The following is a 22,856-nucleotide window of genomic DNA, read 5'->3' as shown; positions in this document are numbered from 1 at the left end:
CATTGCAAACCATTCCTGAACCATTTTTGCTGTCAGGCAGAATCCATTTTCCTGCTGTTTCCATGGATCGGTGTACTTGGTCAGAAACAAAGTTCAGGCATGTGGGAAATAAAATGACATCCACATGAATGGCAGGACCCCCGTTTTCTCAGCAGAACATTATTGAAGGCATCACACTGCCTCAGCCAGCTTGATTTTTTCCCCACGTACCAGTCCATCCACATGATGTAAAAAAAAAAAAAAAGTCCAAACCACCTTCTTCCGCTGCTGTATAGCCATGTTTCTGCTGAGCTACAAAGGACACAGAGGAATTTGGAAAAAATGTGGTGGAAAGCGCAGGCATCTTTGTGTTCGTTTGGATTTCAGTAAGACGTTGGGTGGACTTGATTCAAAAATGAGGGGACATCAGCCTTCCATTCTGCTGCTTGCCGCGTCTGCAGCATTTTATCGTGTTGCAAAAAGGTGATAAGAAACCCCCCCTTACAGGTGTACACAGCTGAGAAATCTCCAAGAGCAATAAAACGGGGAAATCTGGTGTGGAGGCCGGTGCTGTGTGTGCCTTTGGTCATGGATCTGACACTGGACTCTACTCAACTTCACCTTTTGGCCTTCCGTGCACCAGTCTACCCACTCACACACCCTACCCTTAGTCAATTCTTATACCACATGCAATGGCATTTGTGACTTTGGTGTCAAATGATTTAACTTATTTTTTCCCTCCCCCGTCCCTTATTTTTCTCTCCATTCCGTCTTCACTTTACTCTCTACTTCCCCTATGCAGCACCAGTGTTTGCAGGGCGCTGTGTGTCCTGTAGCTGCAGCATCTACAGCCTACTGTGGCTCCTGTGACCTCGATCCATCTACAACCGTGTGCACATGGATCCTGTCTGCAGACTCTGCTCCTGACACACGCCCCACAACAGACTTGCTTTCCACCAGCACCAGAGAGGAAACTCCCACGACAGGCTTGTCCACACACGCAACAAGAAGTGAAAACACACACAAAATGGCAGAAACAGATGGCCACAAGCACACTCAGAGGCTACGATATGGGGGAAGTCTCTGCCTGTCCCGTGAAGAGCTAGTTTTCAGCGGAGATGCCAGTAGATACACCTATACAGGTAAACATTGTTTTTGTGTATGTGTGCGTACAAGAGACAAAATGACCAAAAACGAAAGCAAAATATTACAAAATTGAAACAAATGAACAGAACTAAAGCACAAAACCTACGAAATAGACTCAATTGCCAAAACCAAGGGTTACACATCTAAAAATAAGCTCAAAAAAAAAAAAAGACAAAACATTTAAAAACAGACACAAATTCATCAAAGATAGACATTCAATAGTTAAAACAAACAGCAAGTCAAACTGCAAATCCAAATCCTCACAAACGCAAACAAAATCCCCATGAGGTTAGTAGGGGAGGCCCTTCCCCTGTCTGCGCCCAGGGGCCCATTCTCTTATAATCCATCCATGACCCTTGTGTCCACAATGGCCAGATCCTGCATCCTTGCATCTACAATATGACTTGAGGATTCCCCATTTTAGTCCACAGAGCCACTATGAAGCATAACCAACAGAGGTTATAGCCATCTGTGAAATGCACTGCTCACAGAAACTGCGAGCCCGCAGAAGCCAGTTCTAAAGCTCTAAATGTGCCAGTCACTGCCATCAACGGGTTAGACACAGATGCCCTTCCGCACACTCACACACACACCAAGCCAGCTGTTGCTGTGTACGTTAATAGTTGAAACGTGCTAACTCTCTCTGTGCTGTACACTTGTGTGTCATTAAAACTTGGGTGTTTAAATGCCATTCCAACATTCTCTACTATTTATCAGCCCAAAGGGAGTTAGTGTGTGTGTGTGTGAGTGTTTCAATCTATCCACACTTTATTTATCAGGATAGTTACGTCTGTTTAATTGAGACTAATTGTGGTTGTGGATGTTAGGTGTGTGTGTGGTTGTGCTTTCATAATTGGATTTGTTTTGTGTATGTTAGTGTCCAGTTAGGCTCCAAGTGTGTTTCTGTTGGAAAAGTGTGTATGTGTTTCTTTTGTTATGTGTGTATGTGGGGGGGGGAGCTTGGGGTGGTTGGGATAAGAGTTTCTAGGCGATGCTGTGACACCATCTGGGCGGAGGCACATAAAGCTGTCGCCACCCACCATACACCAGATGTTTCTCATGAACACACACACACGTTTGTTTTCATCCCTCCTGCCGTCTTCACATTGACGTACATTAATTTTTAGCACGCTTATCTAATTGTGACCCATGCTCACGACCCGAATTCTTAACTTTAAACAAACATTACTCTAAACTCAAACCAAACCATCACTGTAAAATTCAAAGATTTGCATGGTGGGGACAAGCGTTTGGTCCCTACGAGAAAGGTAAGTGTCCACAATGTGAGAAACACACACACACACCAGAATGTACATCACAGATCACATGTGCAATAATTGCCATACAAATGTGTATTATAACTGTAACACCTTTCCCTCTCATATTATATTTATACTTTAAAGAACTGCTTCTTAATCTGACATTGAAAGTCAATTTGTAGGCAAAGATCATACCACTGTATTTGCATGTACATGTCACCATGTGTGTTTTGCTGCTTCAGTTATCACAGTAGTAAAGACAAGAGTCCCAGACTGGCAGTTAAAACATGTTCTCATTTACTGCAGCAGTCCCTCAACACTGCTAAAAATAATTCGCATATGTGTGTGCAAGTGCATCTGTATGTACATCCTGTATGTACACCTCACCAGAAGGGTTGTAACGGTTTACAACTTTGCACAAGTGATACTGCATATATTTAGTATATGTTCACATCCAATTTAAGTTATAAACAGGACGCATACTCTGATCTGCAGCGAGGGATTGTGTTCTCCAAGGTGGGTGAACATGTTTGATGAGTAGTCCCATACTGCTAATTTTTATTCCTTTTTCGGGGGGGGGGGCAGAGATCAGCCTCGCTTCGTTCCTGCGCTGCCTTGTGCGATAAGTCCCCGTTGCTGAGTCCGACAGGCAGGTGACTCTGGTACCTGTGTACCGCTGTGTACCTTTGTTGCATTGGCCAACTGTTTTGACTATACTATGTTATTTTGTTATTAATTATATTTATTTTATGAATAGTATATAATGCATATGGTGTTTACTGTTTTTAAGTGGATGAGAAGTACTCAGTATATTTTGACTTCATCATGCTAGAACCATGTCCCACACTACAGCAACTAATTCCCATTCAGCATAAAAAGAAATCAAATATAAGCTAATGCACAGACTATTTGTTGATATCTATTCTTTCTTATACTTACTATGCTAAAATCACTTGAAAGTGTCAGGTGTTTATATTGGTAGAAGGATGCTGAGGTTGGAGCTGCCAGGCAGGAGGTCTAGAGGAAGAGCAAAGAGGAGATTTATGGATGTATGTATGAAGTTAGTTGGTGTGAGAGAAGAGGATGCAGAGGACAGAGCTGGATGGAGTCACATTATTCGCTGTGGTGACTCCTGAAAGGGAACAGCCCAAAGGAAAAGAAGACTATGCTAAAATCACTTCTGTATAACCCACAAAAGCTGCAAGTCTCTTCTGATTTTTCACTATAAAATGAGATCTTTCAGATAAAACTTTTCAAATTTCAAGCTTATACCACTGTATGTTTGTACTTATAATATTAATCCAAGATATTTGGATTAATATTAGAAGGTCACTTCGTGTGACGTCACTTCCGCAGTTTCGAAATGGCGGTCTGTGCAAACTGAGTACACGTTTTCACGCAAATGCAAGAGACCATCAAACTTTTGGAAAACGAACTGAGCAAAAAAATAAAAAAATAACTTATCTTGGGGTTTTCCGTTGCCACCGCATAGGCGAAGCACCTTGTAGCTCTTAATACCTAGAGCTACATGGAACAAACAGTCTCTATCCACCCGGCTGTGTGTTTAGTGACCCTGGATCCCGATGTCAGGCTGCCGTGGTCTGGCTCTGTGGCTTCCGCACGGTCTTCTGGTCCTGTCGGTCGACCAATGGCCTGTCCCGACACGGGCCTGCTCCTCGCCGCTGACACAGGAGACTTGGATCCCGGCTAAAAGGAGACATCGGACGACACCTGCTGCAGCGTATCTGGTCAACCAGTCCATTGGACCACCTTCCCCGTTCCAGGTGGATAACCGGTTCACTGTTCTCGAGGAGCTGGAAAGGCCGACTTCCCCGGCGGCTGTTCCCTGCGTCTGCCTGCCCCGTGAGATACCAGACGGCTCTGCCCCTACAGGTGGCTCCTTTACCTCCGGCGGGCGGCGCGGTCGGGGCATGGTGCCGGGGCCTCGCCAGACCAGACGTGCCACATGCTGCTCCTCGGCGCACCTCTCTACCGCACAGTCCGACCATGCTGGTGATTGGCGACTCCATCGTTAGAAAAGTCCGCTTAAAATCAGCTAAAACATTTTGCTTTCACTGTCATTGACATAGCGGAAAAAATTCCAAACCTGATTGAAAGACATCCTACGGCAACAAAAGTCGTGATACACGTTGGCACAAATGACGCTAAACTCCAACAACTGAGTTGCTGAAACGTGACTTCATGTCAAACAAGATGGACTTAACCGGAACTTTCTGGGATCACGGATGTTGACTGAGAACATTGACCACAGCGTCTCAGTCTCCGGTGACTGACTGACCATCTGATGTGCTTGCCTCTCCTGCATCCTCCGCTCCAACCACCCACAACATCCACAGGTATGAACAGTCTGAGATAATTATAGAATCTTACGTTACCAACAGACAAAATTCAGCCTCTTTCACCCAGGGATTTTTATTATTTTAATGAATTTTATGATCTTAACCACACTGTAGAGTCTATGTGATAACCTAAACTTTTTAAACCAAAAATGAACACAAGGGGACACATAAAAACCTAATGCAAGTTAAGACTACTACTCATACTGAACCAAAACCCCAAAACAATTAAATGTGGATTATTAAATATCAGATCTCTCTCTTCTAAATCTCTGTTAGTAAACGACTTGATAAATGATCATCGAATTAATTTATTTTGTCTTACTGAAACCTGGTTACAGTAGGAAGAATATGTCAGTCTCAATGAGTCAACCCCCCCAGAAACCGAGCAAGTGTGCTAACTGGATTAGGCAAGAGAGATCATAGTTCTCCTTCATTAGCTTCTCTCCATTGGCTTCCTATAAAATCTAGAATAGAATTCAAAACCCTCCTCCTTACATGCAAAGCTCTTAATGGTCAAGCTCCATTTTATCCATCAAGATTTCTCATAGTACTGTGTGGCCCGATTAGACCACTTCGATCCCAGAATACAGGGACTCTTGTGGTTCCCAGAGTTTCCGAAAGTAGATTGGGAGACAGAGCCTTTAGTCCATCAAGCCCCTCTCCTGTGGAACCAGTTCCCAATCCAGATTTGGGGGGCTTCTCCCCCTCTGTGTCCCTCTCTTTGTCCCTTCCTGCAGGTGTCCTTGGCTTTGAAAGCTGTGTGTTTCCAGTGTGCAGCTACTCATCCTACCAACCTTTATGATGTTTTGTCGTCGCTTTGTGTTGCTGTGTTCTTTTCTCTCTCCACTTTCCACTCATCCCATCCGGTCAAGGCAGATGGCCGCCCACCCTGAGCCTGGTTCTGCTGGAGGTTTCTTCCGTTAAAGGGAGTTTTTCCTTTCCACTGTTGCCTAGGGCCTGCTCAAGCGGGATTTGTTGGGTTGCCTCTCCTTTTTGTTGACTTTGTTGTAAATTGGCGCTACTGAATAAAGTTGAATTGAATTGAATATTTAGAGTCACCAAACAAATCATTGACAGATTATTGTCTCTTCCCCTCTCTGTCTCTTTCTTACCTTTACATAGACTCTAACCTCGAGCCCTTCACCACCTATGAGTATAGAATGACCGGCTGGAACAGTTTTGGTCGAGGCTCCAGTGAAGTAACCACAGTGACGACCAGTGAAGAGAGACCATGGGGAGTGGCACCGCCCCGCTGGAGTCGCCTTGGTCAACGTTATGACATCATCCAGTTGCAATGGCAAGCACCTGCCAGGCCTAATGGTGTGTGTGTGTGTGTGTGTGTGTGTGTGTGTAGTTGAAATAGTGATTGTTATAAAACATGTAGTTGTAGAAAAAAGTCTAAGTCTACTATTACTTCGACAATGACTAATTTTTTAACTTTTTTTTTTTTGTTTGACCAGGGGGTATCACCCACTATATCATACTGCGGGACGGACAAGAGCGTTACCGTGGAGATGAAAACAGTTTTATTGATGTAGGTGGAATCTGGCCTTTCCATGAGTACAGTTACCAGTTGAGGGTCTGTAATCGTGCTGGCTGTACCGATAGTGCACAGGTAAGACTACATGTGTGTTTGTGTCTGCGCTGTTATGTTTTCTGTAGTGAGTCACAGTGATCGGCTCTTTGCAGCACAGCTCGTCAAGCTTGCTTTCACTGATATGATGCGATGTCTGCATCAGTATTAAAGGCTAAAGTTCAAGGGTTGCTGAGAGTTTGGGCACTCAAACACACACACTGAGCTCGACTGTGTCTTCAGTAAAATATTACTGACTTCAGCTTGTAATGGAAGGGGAATGTCTTTTAATTCCTACTCTGTTCTGCCATCCTTCCATGAAGAGACCTTTCTTTTTCACACACACACACACACACGCGCACAGACACTTTCCAAAACGTGTGTGTATGAACGTCCTCTTCTTCTTGTTATTTGTCTTTTGATACATGAAATGAGAGAATGCTTTCAACATGTACAAAACAGAAATAATATTCTTTGCCAAAACATAGCTACGATCATTTTCCTGTGCACAGTAATAACTTTTACTGTAGGCTGGACATGCAAACCCCTGCTTCACATTGGCTAAATTTATAGCAGCAACCTTGCAACAGTGACTATCTGCAGCCCATCAGATGCCGCGTTTGGCCACTGGCTTTTCAGCTAAATGCCCTTTAACCCTCACATAAAAGCAGCCTCAGGTGCTGATTCCTAAGCATTGTTTATATCATAATTCAGGACCACCGCTGTTCGGGAAGTGATATTTTATGAATTCTAAACCCGTCTGACCTTTGTTGCTAAGAAATAATAGTCTGTGATGTTTCCGCACTGTGTGAACTCTGTGCCGTTGTAGTGTCAGAACAAGTTGTTATTTAGCCTTGTTTCTGCTCCTGCTGTATGCGAGGTTCTAGATTTGCTGAGTCGTCCTGATGTTTGTGATAGCGTCCATAATAGCTTCGTACAGAAGCCCTCGTCCCCTCCCCCGCTATCTCTCTGGCTGTAGCCAAGCTGATATCACCACAACAATTAATTTCTCCAGCATAGAGGGGATGGAAGCTCACGGTGAAAATTGTCTTCATGGCTTTTTTTATAGCTAATTTAACAAGTCCCTATTTTGATGAGAACATCGTTACATAAAAAAGGAAGCTTGGAAGCTGTGTCACTGTAGAGGTGGATGGATAAGACAGTGTGAGATGGAGACACAGTTGATTAAACTGGTTGTGAGGAGTTGATAGATGAATATGGTTAATAATGGATTGATGTAGATAATAAACGAAAATCACCCTTAGTTTCTCAGTCACATTACTCTGACCAGCTCCAATTGTTAAATGTAACAATTATTTAACGGTGTCTATTATTTATTTTTAACCTTTATTTATTCAGAGTAGTAAACATCACCTGATCACAGTCAAACAGTTCACACACATTCACCTGGGCAACCATCGACTAACCTGCAGCCTTGTTCCAGGGCATCGTGCTGATCTACTCAGGCAGGCACTGTCTTTTCACTTGTCCCAACCTGATTCAATCCTGTAGTCTCGGGGGATTGAACCAGTGACCTTCTGGTCACAACCTTAACATTGCCCGAAATATACTCGTGATTAGGCTGCACTTAGCCAGAGAACAATGTATTAAACATCATTTCACTGTGGCCATGTTTCTGAACATGGGAATCAAATTTTTTATTTTTTTTTTTACTTTGCATGAAGTACTTTACTTTATTTCTCTGCCATCTAATGCTGGGCAGTATATACCCGTTAGTGTGCCGCTAGTTTTCTCAACTAAGTGTCTTACTCAAAACCGAAAGTCTAGGAAGCATAAAGCATCAGTATAAAGTCTCAGTTGAAAGCAGAACTGATCACTGACTGTTTGAGAAATAGTGAACCAAAAACAGTTTAATTAAAGCTGGGCAGACACTGTCCGGCTGTTCATACTGACTTGTGGGAGTATTTAATCCAATATGGAACCGTGCATGGCTAAAACCTGCACTCATTGTGCATCTGTTCTCCTGCAGAATTCTGTATGTTACAGTTGTTTGTATGCCAATTACAGAAGATTAAAACAAGATTAGAACCACCGGGTTGTTTAGGCACAGTTAGCAGAACTATTAACATTTCTCAAATAATGCTCAGACCAACTCAGGATCGCGAAACCGCAGACTGTGGAACTGCTCCCACAACAAGACAGCAAACCAAAAATGTGGACGTTGCGGAAATCCAACTGATCGATCGGGAGGAGGACGATCACTGATCGTTCAGGTGATTAAATAATTAGCACACAGCTTCTGAAACGACAGCTGATGGCCGTAACTGGATTGCAGCTAAAATCAAGCCGAGTCCATGCAGTGTCTGCCCAGCTGGCAGTCTGGTTCTAGGATGCCACAATCCACTGTGGAGCTTTCTTGTGTCACAATCACCAGATGTCTAAAGTTTCCACGTGATCTTGTTGACATCACATCCTTACAAGGAGGGCAAAACGAGTTTTTTTGTACCTTTCTTTGGTTCCAGACACAGGTCTCATCATGCAGCGCTGCTCAGGTTGCTGCTCGGTTTACCTGACATTAGTAAAAAGTTTGGAGTTATGTTGTCCCTGTCATCTTTGCCCTGAAACTGCAGTGACACATAAAACTAACTAATGCAGAGTTTCCTTAGAAGAATAATGTGAAAAGCTTGCTATATATTAATATTTCTATAGAAGCCTACTCGGATCACGTAACCTGGAAATTTCTGCCGAGAGCTACATGACCAAGAGGTTTCTACATGCACATACCCTCCTGAAGCTGTATGCAGTTACACCCAGTACACTCAATCTCTGTCTTCCATGTTCTTTCTGTCTGCCTCCTTGTAAGACACACACATGCATATGTTCAAAACCCAAGAACACACACTCCCAGCAGAGGGTGGAAAGGGAGTGAGGTGGATTAGTTTGTACACTGGTGAAAATTGGCCAAACAGTCCCAATTATGGGATAACTTGGGCTAACCTAATACACCACTGCAATTACCTGGCATCAGCCCACTCTCTCTCACACACACACACACACACACACACACACACACACACACACACACAGGCTAAGACAAACAAACACAGGCGCACACAAACACACGCCTGCTGTGACAACAGAAGGTGCTGATCTAATGCGGTTGGTCACTCAGAAACGAAGGAAGAGCAATTGGTCCTCCTCTGTCTTCCAATCCTTTTGTCCTGTTCTCCCTGGTATCTGTCTCCTGCCATTCCACTGATCTTAATGTTACACTCTCTAGTTTCTCCCAACAGTTATCTTTTTTCCTTAACTCTTCTCATTTTCACTCTTAAAACCTGTCAGTATCTGTACAGTGCATTTACGGATTTATACTCCTACATTACCCAGGTGCATCTGTTTCCTGTGCACTCACATTTGTGTTCTTGTGATGCTCAACTCTGGTGGCTAATTTCTTTATTGTTAATTTCATTTAATGGTACAATATGCAACTTGAGCACCCACTAGCATGAGACTGAAAGTCAGTCCACCCTGCTCCATGCAGCCCTCCCTCTCCCTGCTCTGCTATGCTCTTCTCCCCCTCTGCAACACTCCATCACACAACTGTTAGTCATGATCAAACATCACCAAATCATCATCAAATATCTTTGCAATTTATTTGAAACAATTTTTAACATTATTCATATTGTAGCTTAATTTTATTCACCAAAGGAAAAATAAGTCATGACACTTTAAGTTACAGTATGTGCTTTCAGAGTCTTATATTTTCTATATGTTTTGGCAAACTCCTGATGGAAATCGACAGCACACTAAAGCACTCGCTAATTGATGCTGCATTTCACCTGTACCTCCTTTTATCATCTTCGTCTTCTCTGCCTCTATTGCCGTTTCCTCCCTTCCACCTTCTTGCGATTCCGTGTGCATAAACCTACATGTGTTTATGTGTGTGCATGTGCGTGTGTGTATCTTCCTACTTGTAGTAGCAGTGTTCTAATTGCATAGCACTGTGTGGGACAAGTGGAGGAAGTGCAAGTGACAGTCTATTAAGGTAGGATATCCCTGTTGCCATTAGCACCAGATTGCCCTGTGATTCTGTGGTCTCCACCACCAAATCATTAGAGTACACTGTCTTGGGTCCAGCTAAGTGTAGTGCTGTCATAAAGATAATTTGAGGAATGGTTTGGAGGTGCACCCGCTTCAGAAATGACATCATCATGACTTTAATTATCAGTTTTACTGATGCATGGCAAAATAAATGTATACATTTTTTTTTTTTTAAGGAAGATTCTTTACTATCCTTCTGGCGTGATATTTATGGTATTTACTGGTAATTATGAGCGATAAATAACAAATAAAATAAAAAATGATAGGAAACATTTTCTTCCCCTGGCATTTTGCTGATTCTTACACATATTTACAGTATTTACATGGTTCATCATTCTACGTCAGTGGGTTGTAGTAATAAATGATTGTATTGCGTACTTTTTACTGTAGTGTGAGGACACCTATGCTTGCAGACACCTGTGTTATAGTATTGGTACTGTACATTCAGTAGCTGGACAAATAAAACAGCTCACTGTGGTGCTAAAGTATGAACTCAAGCAAGTTCCCCTTTTTATTCGGTTTGTGGATAGTTGACCATTTGATCCCAGATTTTGTGGTATTCAGTAGTATGTTGTAATGTAAAAATATCTTTTGCAGTCCACATTTTACCCGTCTTTGTTTTATGTTCTTGGAAATAAATTAAATCACCAGCAAATGTCTTCCTCTGTTGTCAACAAGATCTTTATGACCTTAGAAAGAGAAGTCCTGAATTTGGATGCAGTTTTTTTACTGGGTTGTGATCGTATTAATTACATTCATAAATGATCACAGAGGAAATCCATCTGTTATCGGAACTATTTTGCATTCTGTAAAATGGGAGAAATATGCTGTATTTTATATTGTGGGTGTGTTTTTGTGGGTGTGTTTTTGTGTGTGTGTGTGTGTGTGTGTGTGTGTGTGTGTGTGTGTGTGTGTGTTTAGGTGGTGGCAGTGACAGCCCAAGGAGTCCCAGAGGGTGTACAGCCTCCAGTGGTAACAGCATTAAGCTTCTCCTCTCTACATGTCAGCTGGTCTGAACCTATTCGTCCCAATGGAATCGTACAGCAGTACCACCTGAACCAAACCGGGGTCGGGACCATAGCTACACACACTGTTGGAGCCAGAAATTATACTGTGACTGGTAATGTACTGTACATACACACTGTACACTATGTTTTTCAAGGTGTTTGCCTCTTGCTTTTTATTTCAGCCGATAACACAGAAACACATGCACCCTTTCTGTAGAGGAAACAAACACATCAAGCATAGGAACACACCCAAACACAGTACAGCCCTGTGCACCTGATCACTGTGCGCACTCGAGAACAAACACAACGTAAGCTCACAATAAAAGCAACGTTGTGCTATTGCCGCTGAAAAGTAAAGCGGGTACACAAACAGACGTGTTGGCTTGTCTTTATAGTGCAGATCTGCACACAAATGTGCTGGTGTGGACTGAGTGATTTGTGAGGCTTGTTTTATCTACCCTGAGGAGGAGCAATGTTGTTGGCCCTGTGCCATCAGTCACAACACACACACACACACACACACACACAGAAAAACATCTGCATGAAGCATTGTAAAGCAAATGATAGGGACAGCAGACAGATAGCAGCAAAATGCTATCACTGTCATATCTGCTGTCTCTTGGGATTAGAGTAGATTATATTTGAAAACGTTTGAGCTTATTTCAGTACCCTGTGAAACTTTTATAAGAGTCATGTGCTGACAACTTTTTGAAGCTGTAACTGGTACTATCCCTTCACAGTCCTCCTCTCTACTCTGTCTTGGACTCAGACCAGACATCGGCTTTGCCAGTAGCCAATAGACTATTCCCATGGTGCCTGTGGTTGGCTTGTATGGTCAGGAGTAGTGTGTGCACAAGAATGCGTGTGGGTATGCACAGGCATGAGGCAACACAAACAATGCCAAATAGAGATGGTAATGTGTCGTAATACTGTACCAGCCCCATGTGCCAGTGTAAGTAACCAGCATGTGAGTGTGAAATCCCCCTTTCCCCCAGTGAGGCACTGGAAAACCCTGCGTATTCAGCCAAAACCAACACTGGGGCAGTCTCTCGCCCCCTCTCTCTCTCTCTCTCTCCCTGTATCTTTCTAATTTCTCTGTCTCACAGATCTCTCTGATTTTTTTGTCACCACATATGCAAGGATCAGGAATGTTAGAGTGAAAAACAGTGTTTTGTTGTAACAAAGGTCACAAGTCAAGTAACCGAATAAGCATTAGGTTCCCCACCCTTAAAGCCAAATAAGTTTCCAGAGTTCGAGGTAGACACAGTAAGAGAGGTTAGAACTAAATTCAGACAAAATCATTATGAAATCTGAAGGAGAGAAAGGGGCACAAATGACAGTTTTTGAGAGAGTGAATGAGGAAGAAAAGCAAAGGATGGAGGGAGTGGGCAGATGGAAAGATGGATGGATGTATGTAAGTGTTTTCAGTGAAATATGAAGAAAAATAATTGCTGTGCTACTCCCTCATCCTTAATGTTTAATACGCAATTATTCATCTACCTGATGCTTCGTAGCACTGTCAAAGAAAGACACACACACACACACTCACATTTACTCAAACTACAGAAACTGGAGAAATAAGCTTTTTTTAGATGAAAAATAGATGATTGAATCACTCTTACTGTTTTACATTGTAAACCATATTTACCATATTTAACATCATAAATATGTGTTGTGCCAAAGAGACCTCCTGTGGTATGGTTTTTATTAAACATAAGTGCATACTTCAATATTGTAGAAGTCATATTAATTTAGAACAGTGCATTATTACTAGCTGTTATAATTGTCACAGTCACCACTATACATTGGATTTAAACACTATATTTTTTTTTCACAGGTGGTTGGTTGTTTAGGAGTAAATACTGCGGTGGGTTCAAATGTTTGCATCCACTTATTTTAAAAGGTCAAACATGGATTTTTTTTGTATATTATACAATCTATACAATCTAATGCAATCCAATACAGCAGTCCCCCAATGAATTCTACTTTTACAAGGTTATGATTTCTCAATTTTTCGGTCGAAACTCATAACGTTGATAATTCTACTCTCTGTTTCTTATCTTTCTTATTACAACACTAAGCAACAGTTTTAAACAGGATACAAAATGTAATTAAGTAAGAACATTTTAAAAGTACCATTGACTCACAATATCAAACAGGAAACAGTATTTGGTCTCCCGTCCACCGACCACCCTGGAAAGTCTTTGTCTAGTCCAAACGATGTCAGCAAATGCAACTCTGGCAGGCCTGTCATATTTACTACAACTGCCACACATCATAATAACTATGTGCCAGTAGGTTGCAGAGGACCTCCCCAGACATAACTGTGGACTGATAAATAAGAATTCAGTAGCTTGCTAAGACACCCTGCGTGAAGCTTGCTTCGGTCAACATGCCATCGTTGTGCATGTTCGTCACAGCTCAAATCTTCCAAATCGGACTGCTGATAGTCATTTAAAACCATCAGGGCTGAAATAAGACGTTGATATAATAAGGATTTGTTTGTTTTTTTCAATGCTGAATTGTATTAATGACCCATGTACTGTAATTGAGACACTGAAGACATTTTTGGCTTGCTTTGGTCCCACAAAATGTCCAAACAGCAGCCGCCTCTGACTGGCGTCCTGCCACTTAATGGTTAACCATAGGCGAGTGGATCTTCAGTAAGCACAGAGTCTGTTCTGTGTTGTGTCACAAATGGTGTTGGTGCTGCTAACTGATGTGTAACGTAATACCGAGGAGTCCCCGCGTAGGGGGCGGCCACCGTGAATCAAAAAAATTTAAAAACGAATTTGTAGCTTTTGACATTTGCTGTTGATCAGTGATTTGCCTCAAGAAAACCAATAATAAAGTCTTTTTAATAGCATTCATAGCAGTTCACAAAAGTGACTTAATAGAAAGAATTAAACATTACTGTACAAGGACACCCCTTGTGAATCGATATTAAGTATTGCTATCATTAGCTCACAATGAGTTATTGCCTGCAATTATATAGATTATGGCATTAATCATGTGTTTAATTGGTCTTTGTAGGCTCATTATTAATTCAGAACAGCAGGGAATAGAGTATGTTCTTTTATTTATTAATGTGTTTCCCCCATAGTCCACACTCTGATTGGTCCTTGCTATAGGTACAGGCCTATAGACGTGGGTAGAGGAGGAGAGTGGGGAGGCAGCAGCCTTTCCTATCATATATTAATACTGAACCTGCCTTTTGGCACAAGTGTCAGTGGGATCACAAGACAGAAAGTTATTGTTAGTCAAACTAACAGTTAAAGTAGGAAAACAACACTTTTACCTTGCTCAGTTGATCCTGTCACTTTCAGGCCCCAAGTCTGAAGGATGCTTGACATGTGATTTTTTTTTTTTTTTTTTGTGTGTGTGTGTGTGTGTGTGTGTGTGTGTGTCAACGTCCAATAATGTGCCTTTAAACGCTGATTCAAATAATTGTGCAAAAACTGTAAATATTTCGACTAAGTGGAAGTAAATGAAGCTCCGCTATTGTCTTTTCAGTTTAAAATGTAGAGATTTCAAAATATTATCAAAAATTTGGAAATTTGTTTACAGAAGTAAACAAAATGTAATGTAGTAGCTATAATTGTCAAAAGAAGGGCAAACTGCATTTCACATATGGAACGATGTAGATACACTGGCTTCAGACCCCTGCACACATCTTGCACACTTTACATCTAAATTTAACTGAATGAAACCACCTCAGTTTTCCACTTATGGGCTTTTTGGTGATTTTATTCAGTTTTCGGGTTTATTGTGTTGTAATTGTATTTTAAGTCTACATGCAGTAATCTGTAATGGCAGATGACAGCAATGACAATGAAAACATGCTATTAAACGTCAAAAACCCAAATTGTTGTCTTTTTACAAAAACATTTGCACCCTTTTCTTTGTCACCGTTCTGTTCTGTTCGCTTTAATTTCTCTTGAGATGTGTCTACAACGTACCTGGAGTTCACCTGTGGAAAATTGAATTAAGTGGACATAGTTTAGCGAGGGACAGCTGTGTGCATTTACTTCACAGAATTCATAAACCAAAACTTAAAACATGTCGCACTACTTTTCTCCAGTTCATGGCAGCTTTGGTTGCCATTTCTTCGGCCATCAAGCCATGTGATTGCAATGGAGGACATCCGACCAAGAATTGCTTTGGCAATTCAGGTGACCAAAAACCCAATAGTATGGCAGCTGGCTTGATGTTTGTCAGTCTTTTTTTTTAAATTGAGCGCACGAGGAAAAAGATTTTCTGTCCAGAACAAAGACAGAAAGACACCAGGCCCTGCTCATCACCATATCTACAGTGAAGCGTGATGCCTCGTGCTATAGAGGGACTTCAGAACTGAGGAGAGTGCAGGCCCTTGAGGAAATCCGCCCCACAGTGCACGCATCCTAAGATGGGATCATTCAGCCTTCAACACAACAATGTCCTGAAGCAAACACCTAAGACCAGGCTGGAGTGGCTTCAGGACAAGTCTTTGACTGTCCTTGAGTAGACCAGCCAAAGCCCAGATACACTCCAAAGAACATCTGTGGAGAGACCTGGAGATGGCAGTTCACAGACTCTTCGCATCCAATCTGATGGAGCTTGAGAGGTTCTGCCAACAAGAATGAGATAAACTTTCCAAATTGTTATCAAAGCTGTAGCTGCTGTTAAAGTGGCTTCCACAAAGTGCTGAATTACGCATCTGAGGGATTTGCGCTTTCGATTTGTAAAAGATGGGCAAACATTTATAAAAATGGGTGGAAATTAAAACGCTTGTCAGCTTAAAATGAGACCTACAACTCTTAGGTAAAGCTTTCAGAATACTTGAGTGTGTTTTAATAAGTAGATATTTTTTCGAGGAGACACATTCTCTTTCCCTTTTGCGACACTGAGATTTCCATGTGCAATTTAAACCGAACATGTATTTGTGTGCTTTAGCTGAAAATGTGTTGCCCACATATATGGTAGAAGTGGGTGTGCTTGTTTAGTGGATTTGTGTGTGTGTGTGTGTGTGTGTGTGTGTGTGTGTGTGTGAGAGAGTGAGATAGAGAGAGAGAAAGGTAGAGAGAACCTGATGTCATTGTTCCATCCCAGACGGTCTCTGCATTAGGGAGCCACAGACAGGAAGTCAAACTCTAAATTATTTAGCAGAGGTGTTATCAAAGCTCTCTTCTCATTCTCGTCTCTGTCTCTTTCTCTGTATTTCTTTTTTTTTTTCCCATTTCCTCATTTGTTCTTAACATATCATCTGTGCATTAACTTTCTGATACAAGTTTTACCCACTATCTTCCTTCTCCCCCCCACCATTGTTTCTGCTCTCTCACTTGTCTTACACTTTACTGCACCACATACATCCGTCTTCTTTTTGTCTCTTCTTTCCATTTTCACCTCTTCCATGTCTTTCTCCGCCATCCTCTCACATCTCTCTCACTCCTGCCTGACTTCCCTTACTTTCTCTCTCCATCTTGTCTTTCACTTTACAGATTCTCCCTCTCCTTCTTCCTCTCTCCCTTTTCCTCCCCCCTCTCCCTTTCTGTGTGGTGGATCAGGTAGCTGGCATGGCTTTGCGGCCTGTGCCCATCATCCTATCATATTCTCTAATGCAAATAGAGAAAGGCAACCTGTCAATAAAACGCCATTTTAAATCAGCTATTTCTTTTACGAAACCACAGCAACACACACATACACACTTTTCAATAAACATCAGCAACATCAGTCTCGCAATCTTGTGTCTTATTTGTTCTCTTTCTAACATCCACCGTCTCCCTGTTTGACTTTTAACTTAATGTAAGCAGGTCTTGACTCAATGTTGACGTCTCTCAGTGCTTAATTCACTATCTTACACGAACACACACACACACACACACACACACACCGAAGTCTTTTGTGTCCAGCTCTAACGGTGACAGTTACAGCCTTGTCTCACCGTGTCAAAACACCCTCCTTCCATTTTTCACTTCCTGGTGATCACTGTTAAAATGATTGAAGCTTGCTCTGTCTTTCCATAATCAAGCACGTACGCACACGTGCATGCGCACATATAGGTATGCACAAACACACTTTAGCTCAGTTCCACACACACACACACACACACACACACACACACAAACACAGCACGGTGAACACTGTTATTTCTCCAGTAGACCAACACTGCCCTCTTCAGGCTGAGCATTAAAGGTGGTGTGAAGCACACCAAGAAGCCTCAGAGGTGTCTGAGTGGACGACTATAATTAGGCTTGTTCTGGTTTCATATTTAAAATAACAAGAGGCAGAGAGTTTGGAGCGGGATGCTTTGCTGTTCATTTTCGGCGTTTTGGCCTTGTAGTTTGCTCCTGACCGTGAGTTCAAGTCACTGCGGCTGGAGCTGATAAATCAGATTTAAACATTGATGTGTTCAGTTCATTCTGACTTTCGGCCGTAAATATTAGAATATGTTAGCATTTAAAATGATTTCGATTACATAGCTTGACTCCGGTTGGGACACTGTGTCTGTCAGTATGTAGGAAAATATAATGAAGGGTTACTGCTTTATTCAGTGTTGCAACAAATGACATCACTTGCAGTGTAGATATCATTTACTATGCTAGAGTGCACACACGCGTATACACACGCTTAGTTGCACAGTTAAATAGTGTAACAGAGCCTTACGCTTCAACCCTAGTACTTTTGTATGGCTGGCAGATTTCCTTTATTTAACCCAAACAGAGGGCAGCATTGTGAGAACATTTATACACACACACACACACACACACACACACACATTAATCAGAGGTTGCGTTAAGCTTGGCAGTCTGCGAGGCATGTTAAGCAGGCTAAGCAGTAGAAAGAGACGCGAGGACAGCGTGCTGAAGCACTCCACTGTGCATTATACTGTGTGTGTGTGTGTGTGTGTGTGTGTGTGTGTTCTGCCATATGTAATCAACACAGGCTGGGTACCGACATGCATACAGCAGCTGAGACACACAGTAGGGTGTCCCTTTCTGTCGCTAAGCCTGCAAATGTACAAAGTTGGAAACGGCAATAGATAATTTAGATCTATTATTAGATCAAATTCTGTCTCTTTAAATGTTGAAGTCAGTTAAGTAAACTTGTCATTATCCAGCTAAGTTTACTTTTATTTTAAAGCGTGTTATGTTGTGATCATCAGAGTCACGTGTGTGATGAGACATGTGAGCAGTTAGGACAAATCTTCTGAGAATCAGAGTGGCTGAATTAATTCGCCAGATTCCTTTGCATGTTAAAACGCATTTGTCTAATCAATCGAAAATTGTTAATAGGGTAACAGATTTATGGCTTTGCCTAAAATGGTGCCGATTTAAGGCAGAATTGAAGAATGCGGTGCCACAGCTAGTCATCCTTTTGGAATAACTTCCTTTTCTTTCCTTCATTTTCCTTTGAATATGATTTGTAAGCTGTTGTATGCTGTCAGCTAAGTGAGCAGTCATAAAACATCCAGTCAGCCTCTTCGACAACATCAAGGATTTGCATCCATCAATTCTACCTCATCCCTCCACCTCGCATTAAGAGCCAGGCAGAAAACATAGCGGAAGGAAAAAAAAAAAATGTTGTCCATTACCAAAAGGAGGTTTTAACTTAACTTAACAAATACTACTATTTGAATTTCGCTTTAAAAGAGTCAGCGTCGCACCAAAAGCTAATTTTCCTGTGGTTGCAGTTAAAGAAGCACTCAGTCGCTATGTGATTTCTTTGAGACTGCATAGCAGGTACCTATAAATAAATCATGTCTGGATGCTGTAGCCTAAACGCATACCGAGGTATCATAATTATCATAGATCAGAAGCTGATGACATTACAGCATTGGGACGGTCCTATCCCATGTCAGTTCCTCGGCTGCCCATCTTTACGTTGTTTCATTATTGAGTTATGGCATGCATAATTTAACACCGACAGATATGGATCCATCCGTTGAGAGGGTGTGGAAAGAATAGAGGGAGGGAGAGTGAAACCGAGAGAGTGAAGTCAGTTTGTTAGAGAGCTAGTGATACGGGCCATACAAGCTTTCCTCTTCCTCTGCCCCTCTTCACTTCCCTCCTATTTTTGTGTTGTTGTGTCTTCCTGTCTTTTCCCTTAGATCCTTCTCTGTCCAACGTTCTCCTGTAATAAAAAAAACAGTTTGAAATAATAATAACTGTTTGCACACATATGTGTAAGACTCATCCTGTGTGATCTTTTTAGCACATCCACATTCATATCCGTCTGTGTGCTTCAGGTTTGCAGCCGTACACAGACTACACTTTTGTTCTGGTGGCCTGCACAGCTGTCGGATGTGGCGCCAGTTTACCTTCAACAGGACGCACGTTGCAAGCCGTCCCTGCAGGTACACACACACACACACACACACACACACTTTAGAGATCCCGCAATAAACATATACATTTTCTATTTGATTTTATGTAGGAACATTTATTTACAAATGACGTGCTCAGTCCTGTTCCACAGGCTTTAAAAAGGAAACTTCCACAATAATCAAACACATCGTGGATAAAATTGATATATTTACAAATGAGTTGTAATTTTGTGCCTTTTGTTGACATAGATTACAAGCAAAAATATGAATGTTTTAAAAGCTGAGTTGCATTGAGTGGAACTTCAATGTGTTATTGTTTTAATAAATACTGACATTCGGCTACATGTGATTAATATTTTCTAATAATTTCCATGTGTCTTCTTGACTTTTTTTTGTATTTTCTGTTTTTTTCCTCCCCCATTGTTTTATTTTGAATCCCACCATTATTTGATCCTTCTTTGGCATCTCTATACCGTATCTCACCCCCCCTCACTGTCTCTTTCCCTCACTGTCCACTACAGTGGTGGGAAGTCTTTAGTTTCTGACTGAACTGGTTTCATGGATTTTTGTTTATTAAAAATGTCTGCCAAATGACTAAAGAGCTTCAATTAGATTTGATTGATTTATTTTTTTTTTCCTTTCTGCATCAACTTCTGATTGGTTTATCTCTCACTTCTCTACTCCTTCCTTTTCTCCTGTCTCTCTTCTGTCTTTCATTTTTCCTTTCACTTCCTCTTTAACATTTTTGTCCATTTGTCCATTTAAACTTTAAGTATATGTTTGTTTGTTTTTTCATTTACTGGTTAACAATTAATTTTTAAATTCAAAATGTAACTTATTTAAATCTTCCTTTTGCACATTGTCAATTAGTTGTGTCTGTCCTGTTTTCAAATGCTGTAATTTTCTACCAATTAAACAAACTAAAATAATTTAAATCACTTTAGAAAATGTTGCCTTTCATTTAAAATATTTTTGTCTCACCTTAACAATTTAGTAATCAACATTTTCAGTCGAATAAATCTCATTAACCTCAGTTACCACATGCCCCCTTGGCTGATGACAATCTTTGGATTCGGCCTTTTGCACTTTGGTATCAGGAGCCTCTTTGTCGGGAGGAAATCTGTTTGCAGACGACGATGCACTTTGCTCTTCAGGCAGCTCTGCAGGCAGTTTGTTTGAAATTGAAGACAAACTGCAGTTAGAATGAGTAACATTTAGCCGCCTCTATAGAGGCATCAAAAGGGAAAAATGCATGTGACTTATTATTCGTTCCTTCTTTGCTTCTCTAGGTGTATGGTCAAGGCCTGGACACCTGATAATAAACACATCTGCGGTGGAACTATACTGGCATCCACCGTCACAGCCTAATGGACATGTCTCCAAGTACAGGCTGAAACGAGACGGTCGCACTATTTTTACCGGACACCACCGTGACCAGAATTATACTGATACTGGACTCCTGCCAAACCGCAGGTCGAGAGCATGCACACACACACACACACACACACACACAACACACGAATGCAAACATGTACAAGTGTGTTTGTACAGATGTGGAAGTCACACATGCATAAACGCTCTTTACTTGTAGCGTCCTAATTAATCATGCCTTTAATTCCTACATGTTCCCATTTGTTTATATCGGGGTCGTCCTGTTTTAAAAGCTGTCCTATCATCCCATCCGTGTCTCACACTGTCTCTCTCTCAGGACTGTACTCTATATGTCTGTTTGTGTCATTTAATGAGCTAATATTTGACATAGCATTGACAGACGCAAACACAACAACGCACGCGCATTAAAATCACAAATCAAACCTGGCTTTTGCTTACAGACAGCAGTGGAGCGTAGATTTTATCTGTTTATTTTCATTTAACCTTTACTAATCCGTGTATTTTTTTTTTTGTTTTTTTTTTCCAAGATGGATTTTCAGTTTTAATTATGGGAATGTAAAATTATACCCTCTGTCCTGCCCTTGGTCTCGTGTCTCCTCCTCGCTCTCCTCAGCTTCCTCTCTCCTGAGACAATTTCTCTTTACCCCAAATAGAATTCTCGGGATAACACCCTGCAGTACTCCAATCCTCTGTGTGTGTGTGTGTGTGTGTGTGTGTGTGTGTGTGTGAAGGAAAAACAGAAAGGAAGGAAGGGAGAAGACAGGACTGTATATGTGTGTGACGTTTAATTTTCTCTAATTCCAGATAGTCTGCCAGAAGGCATTCCCATCCAGACCCTTCGCTTCTCATCACTCGTCTCGCTTCCTATTCACTTCTTCTTCCCCTCGCCTTCTTTCCCTTCCACCTTCCCTTCTTTTCCCAATTTAGCCCTGAACCAAGAATTACACAGGTAGCACTGGCCCCATTATCCAGGCACACTTGTGTGTTTTTTTTGCCCGCGTGTGTGAGTGTGTGCCCACGTGTGCCTTTCTGTGTGCGCATGCGGCCGTGCACGAGGCTGCTCAAAGTGGCCATTGATTATTTATGACAATGTTGATTAGCTGTCACTTTGCTTCAGCAGCCCCGGAAGTGTCTAAGATGACGAGAGAATTAACCTATTCCCTCTGGCTGGCCCTGCAGGACAGACGCGCACACACACACACACACACACACTCGCAGCCAAACAGATGCAAATGCTCCACTCACCGATTACCTTCCCCCTCACACACACACACACACACACACACACACACACACACACACACACACACACACACACACACACACACACACACACACACACACATATACAGACACACACCATTTTACTTTTGATATCCCAAGACGGTGTTTACATTTAAGTAAATATCTTCCAGTGATGAAGTGTTTGAATTCATTCTCCCACTGAAACCTTATGCCCTGATAAAATTCTACCTCTCCATCATACTCGCACACGGCTACGCTCTCTTTCTCTCGTGATTTCCCTCTCGTTTTCTATCTCTCCTTGACTCAGTTGGTGTGTTTCACTAAGGCGTATTTATGGTTTTTTTTCTCTGCACGTCTGCGTGTGTATCTATTAGAGTAACAGGAGTAGTTTTAATGCCGTCCTATGACTGCATTCGAACCCACCGCTGAGCTGCTAATGGCGTCCTCTCTAAAACGCTCTGCACAGAAACAATCACCCAGCACCACTGCCCGTTAATGCACATGCGCCAGAGTTTATAGCAAATTAAAGGC

At 41.8% G+C, this 22,856-nt stretch overlaps 1 protein-coding gene across 1 annotated transcript in view; it reads left to right on the top strand.

Annotated features, from left to right (window-relative positions):
• The window catches only part of ush2a (Usher syndrome 2A (autosomal recessive, mild)), a 190,351-nt gene that overhangs the window by 132,578 nt on the left and 34,917 nt on the right, over positions 1 to 22,856 (top strand). Inside the window, exons 63-68 of the mRNA XM_067488984.1 lie at positions 782 to 1,121; positions 5,867 to 6,064; positions 6,205 to 6,359; positions 11,301 to 11,499; positions 19,611 to 19,718; positions 20,978 to 21,161. Of these exons, the coding sequence (XP_067345085.1) occupies positions 782 to 1,121; positions 5,867 to 6,064; positions 6,205 to 6,359; positions 11,301 to 11,499; positions 19,611 to 19,718; positions 20,978 to 21,161 (1,184 nt within the window). The remainder of the gene's footprint in view (positions 1 to 781; positions 1,122 to 5,866; positions 6,065 to 6,204; positions 6,360 to 11,300; positions 11,500 to 19,610; positions 19,719 to 20,977; positions 21,162 to 22,856) is intronic.

This window comes from Channa argus, chromosome 2, assembly GCF_033026475.1.
Source record: "Channa argus isolate prfri chromosome 2, Channa argus male v1.0, whole genome shotgun sequence".
NCBI classification, from domain to species: Eukaryota; Metazoa; Chordata; class Actinopteri; order Anabantiformes; family Channidae; genus Channa; species Channa argus.
The sequence above is the reverse complement of the archived record's forward strand: the minus strand, read 5'-3'. Positions and strand labels throughout refer to the sequence as shown.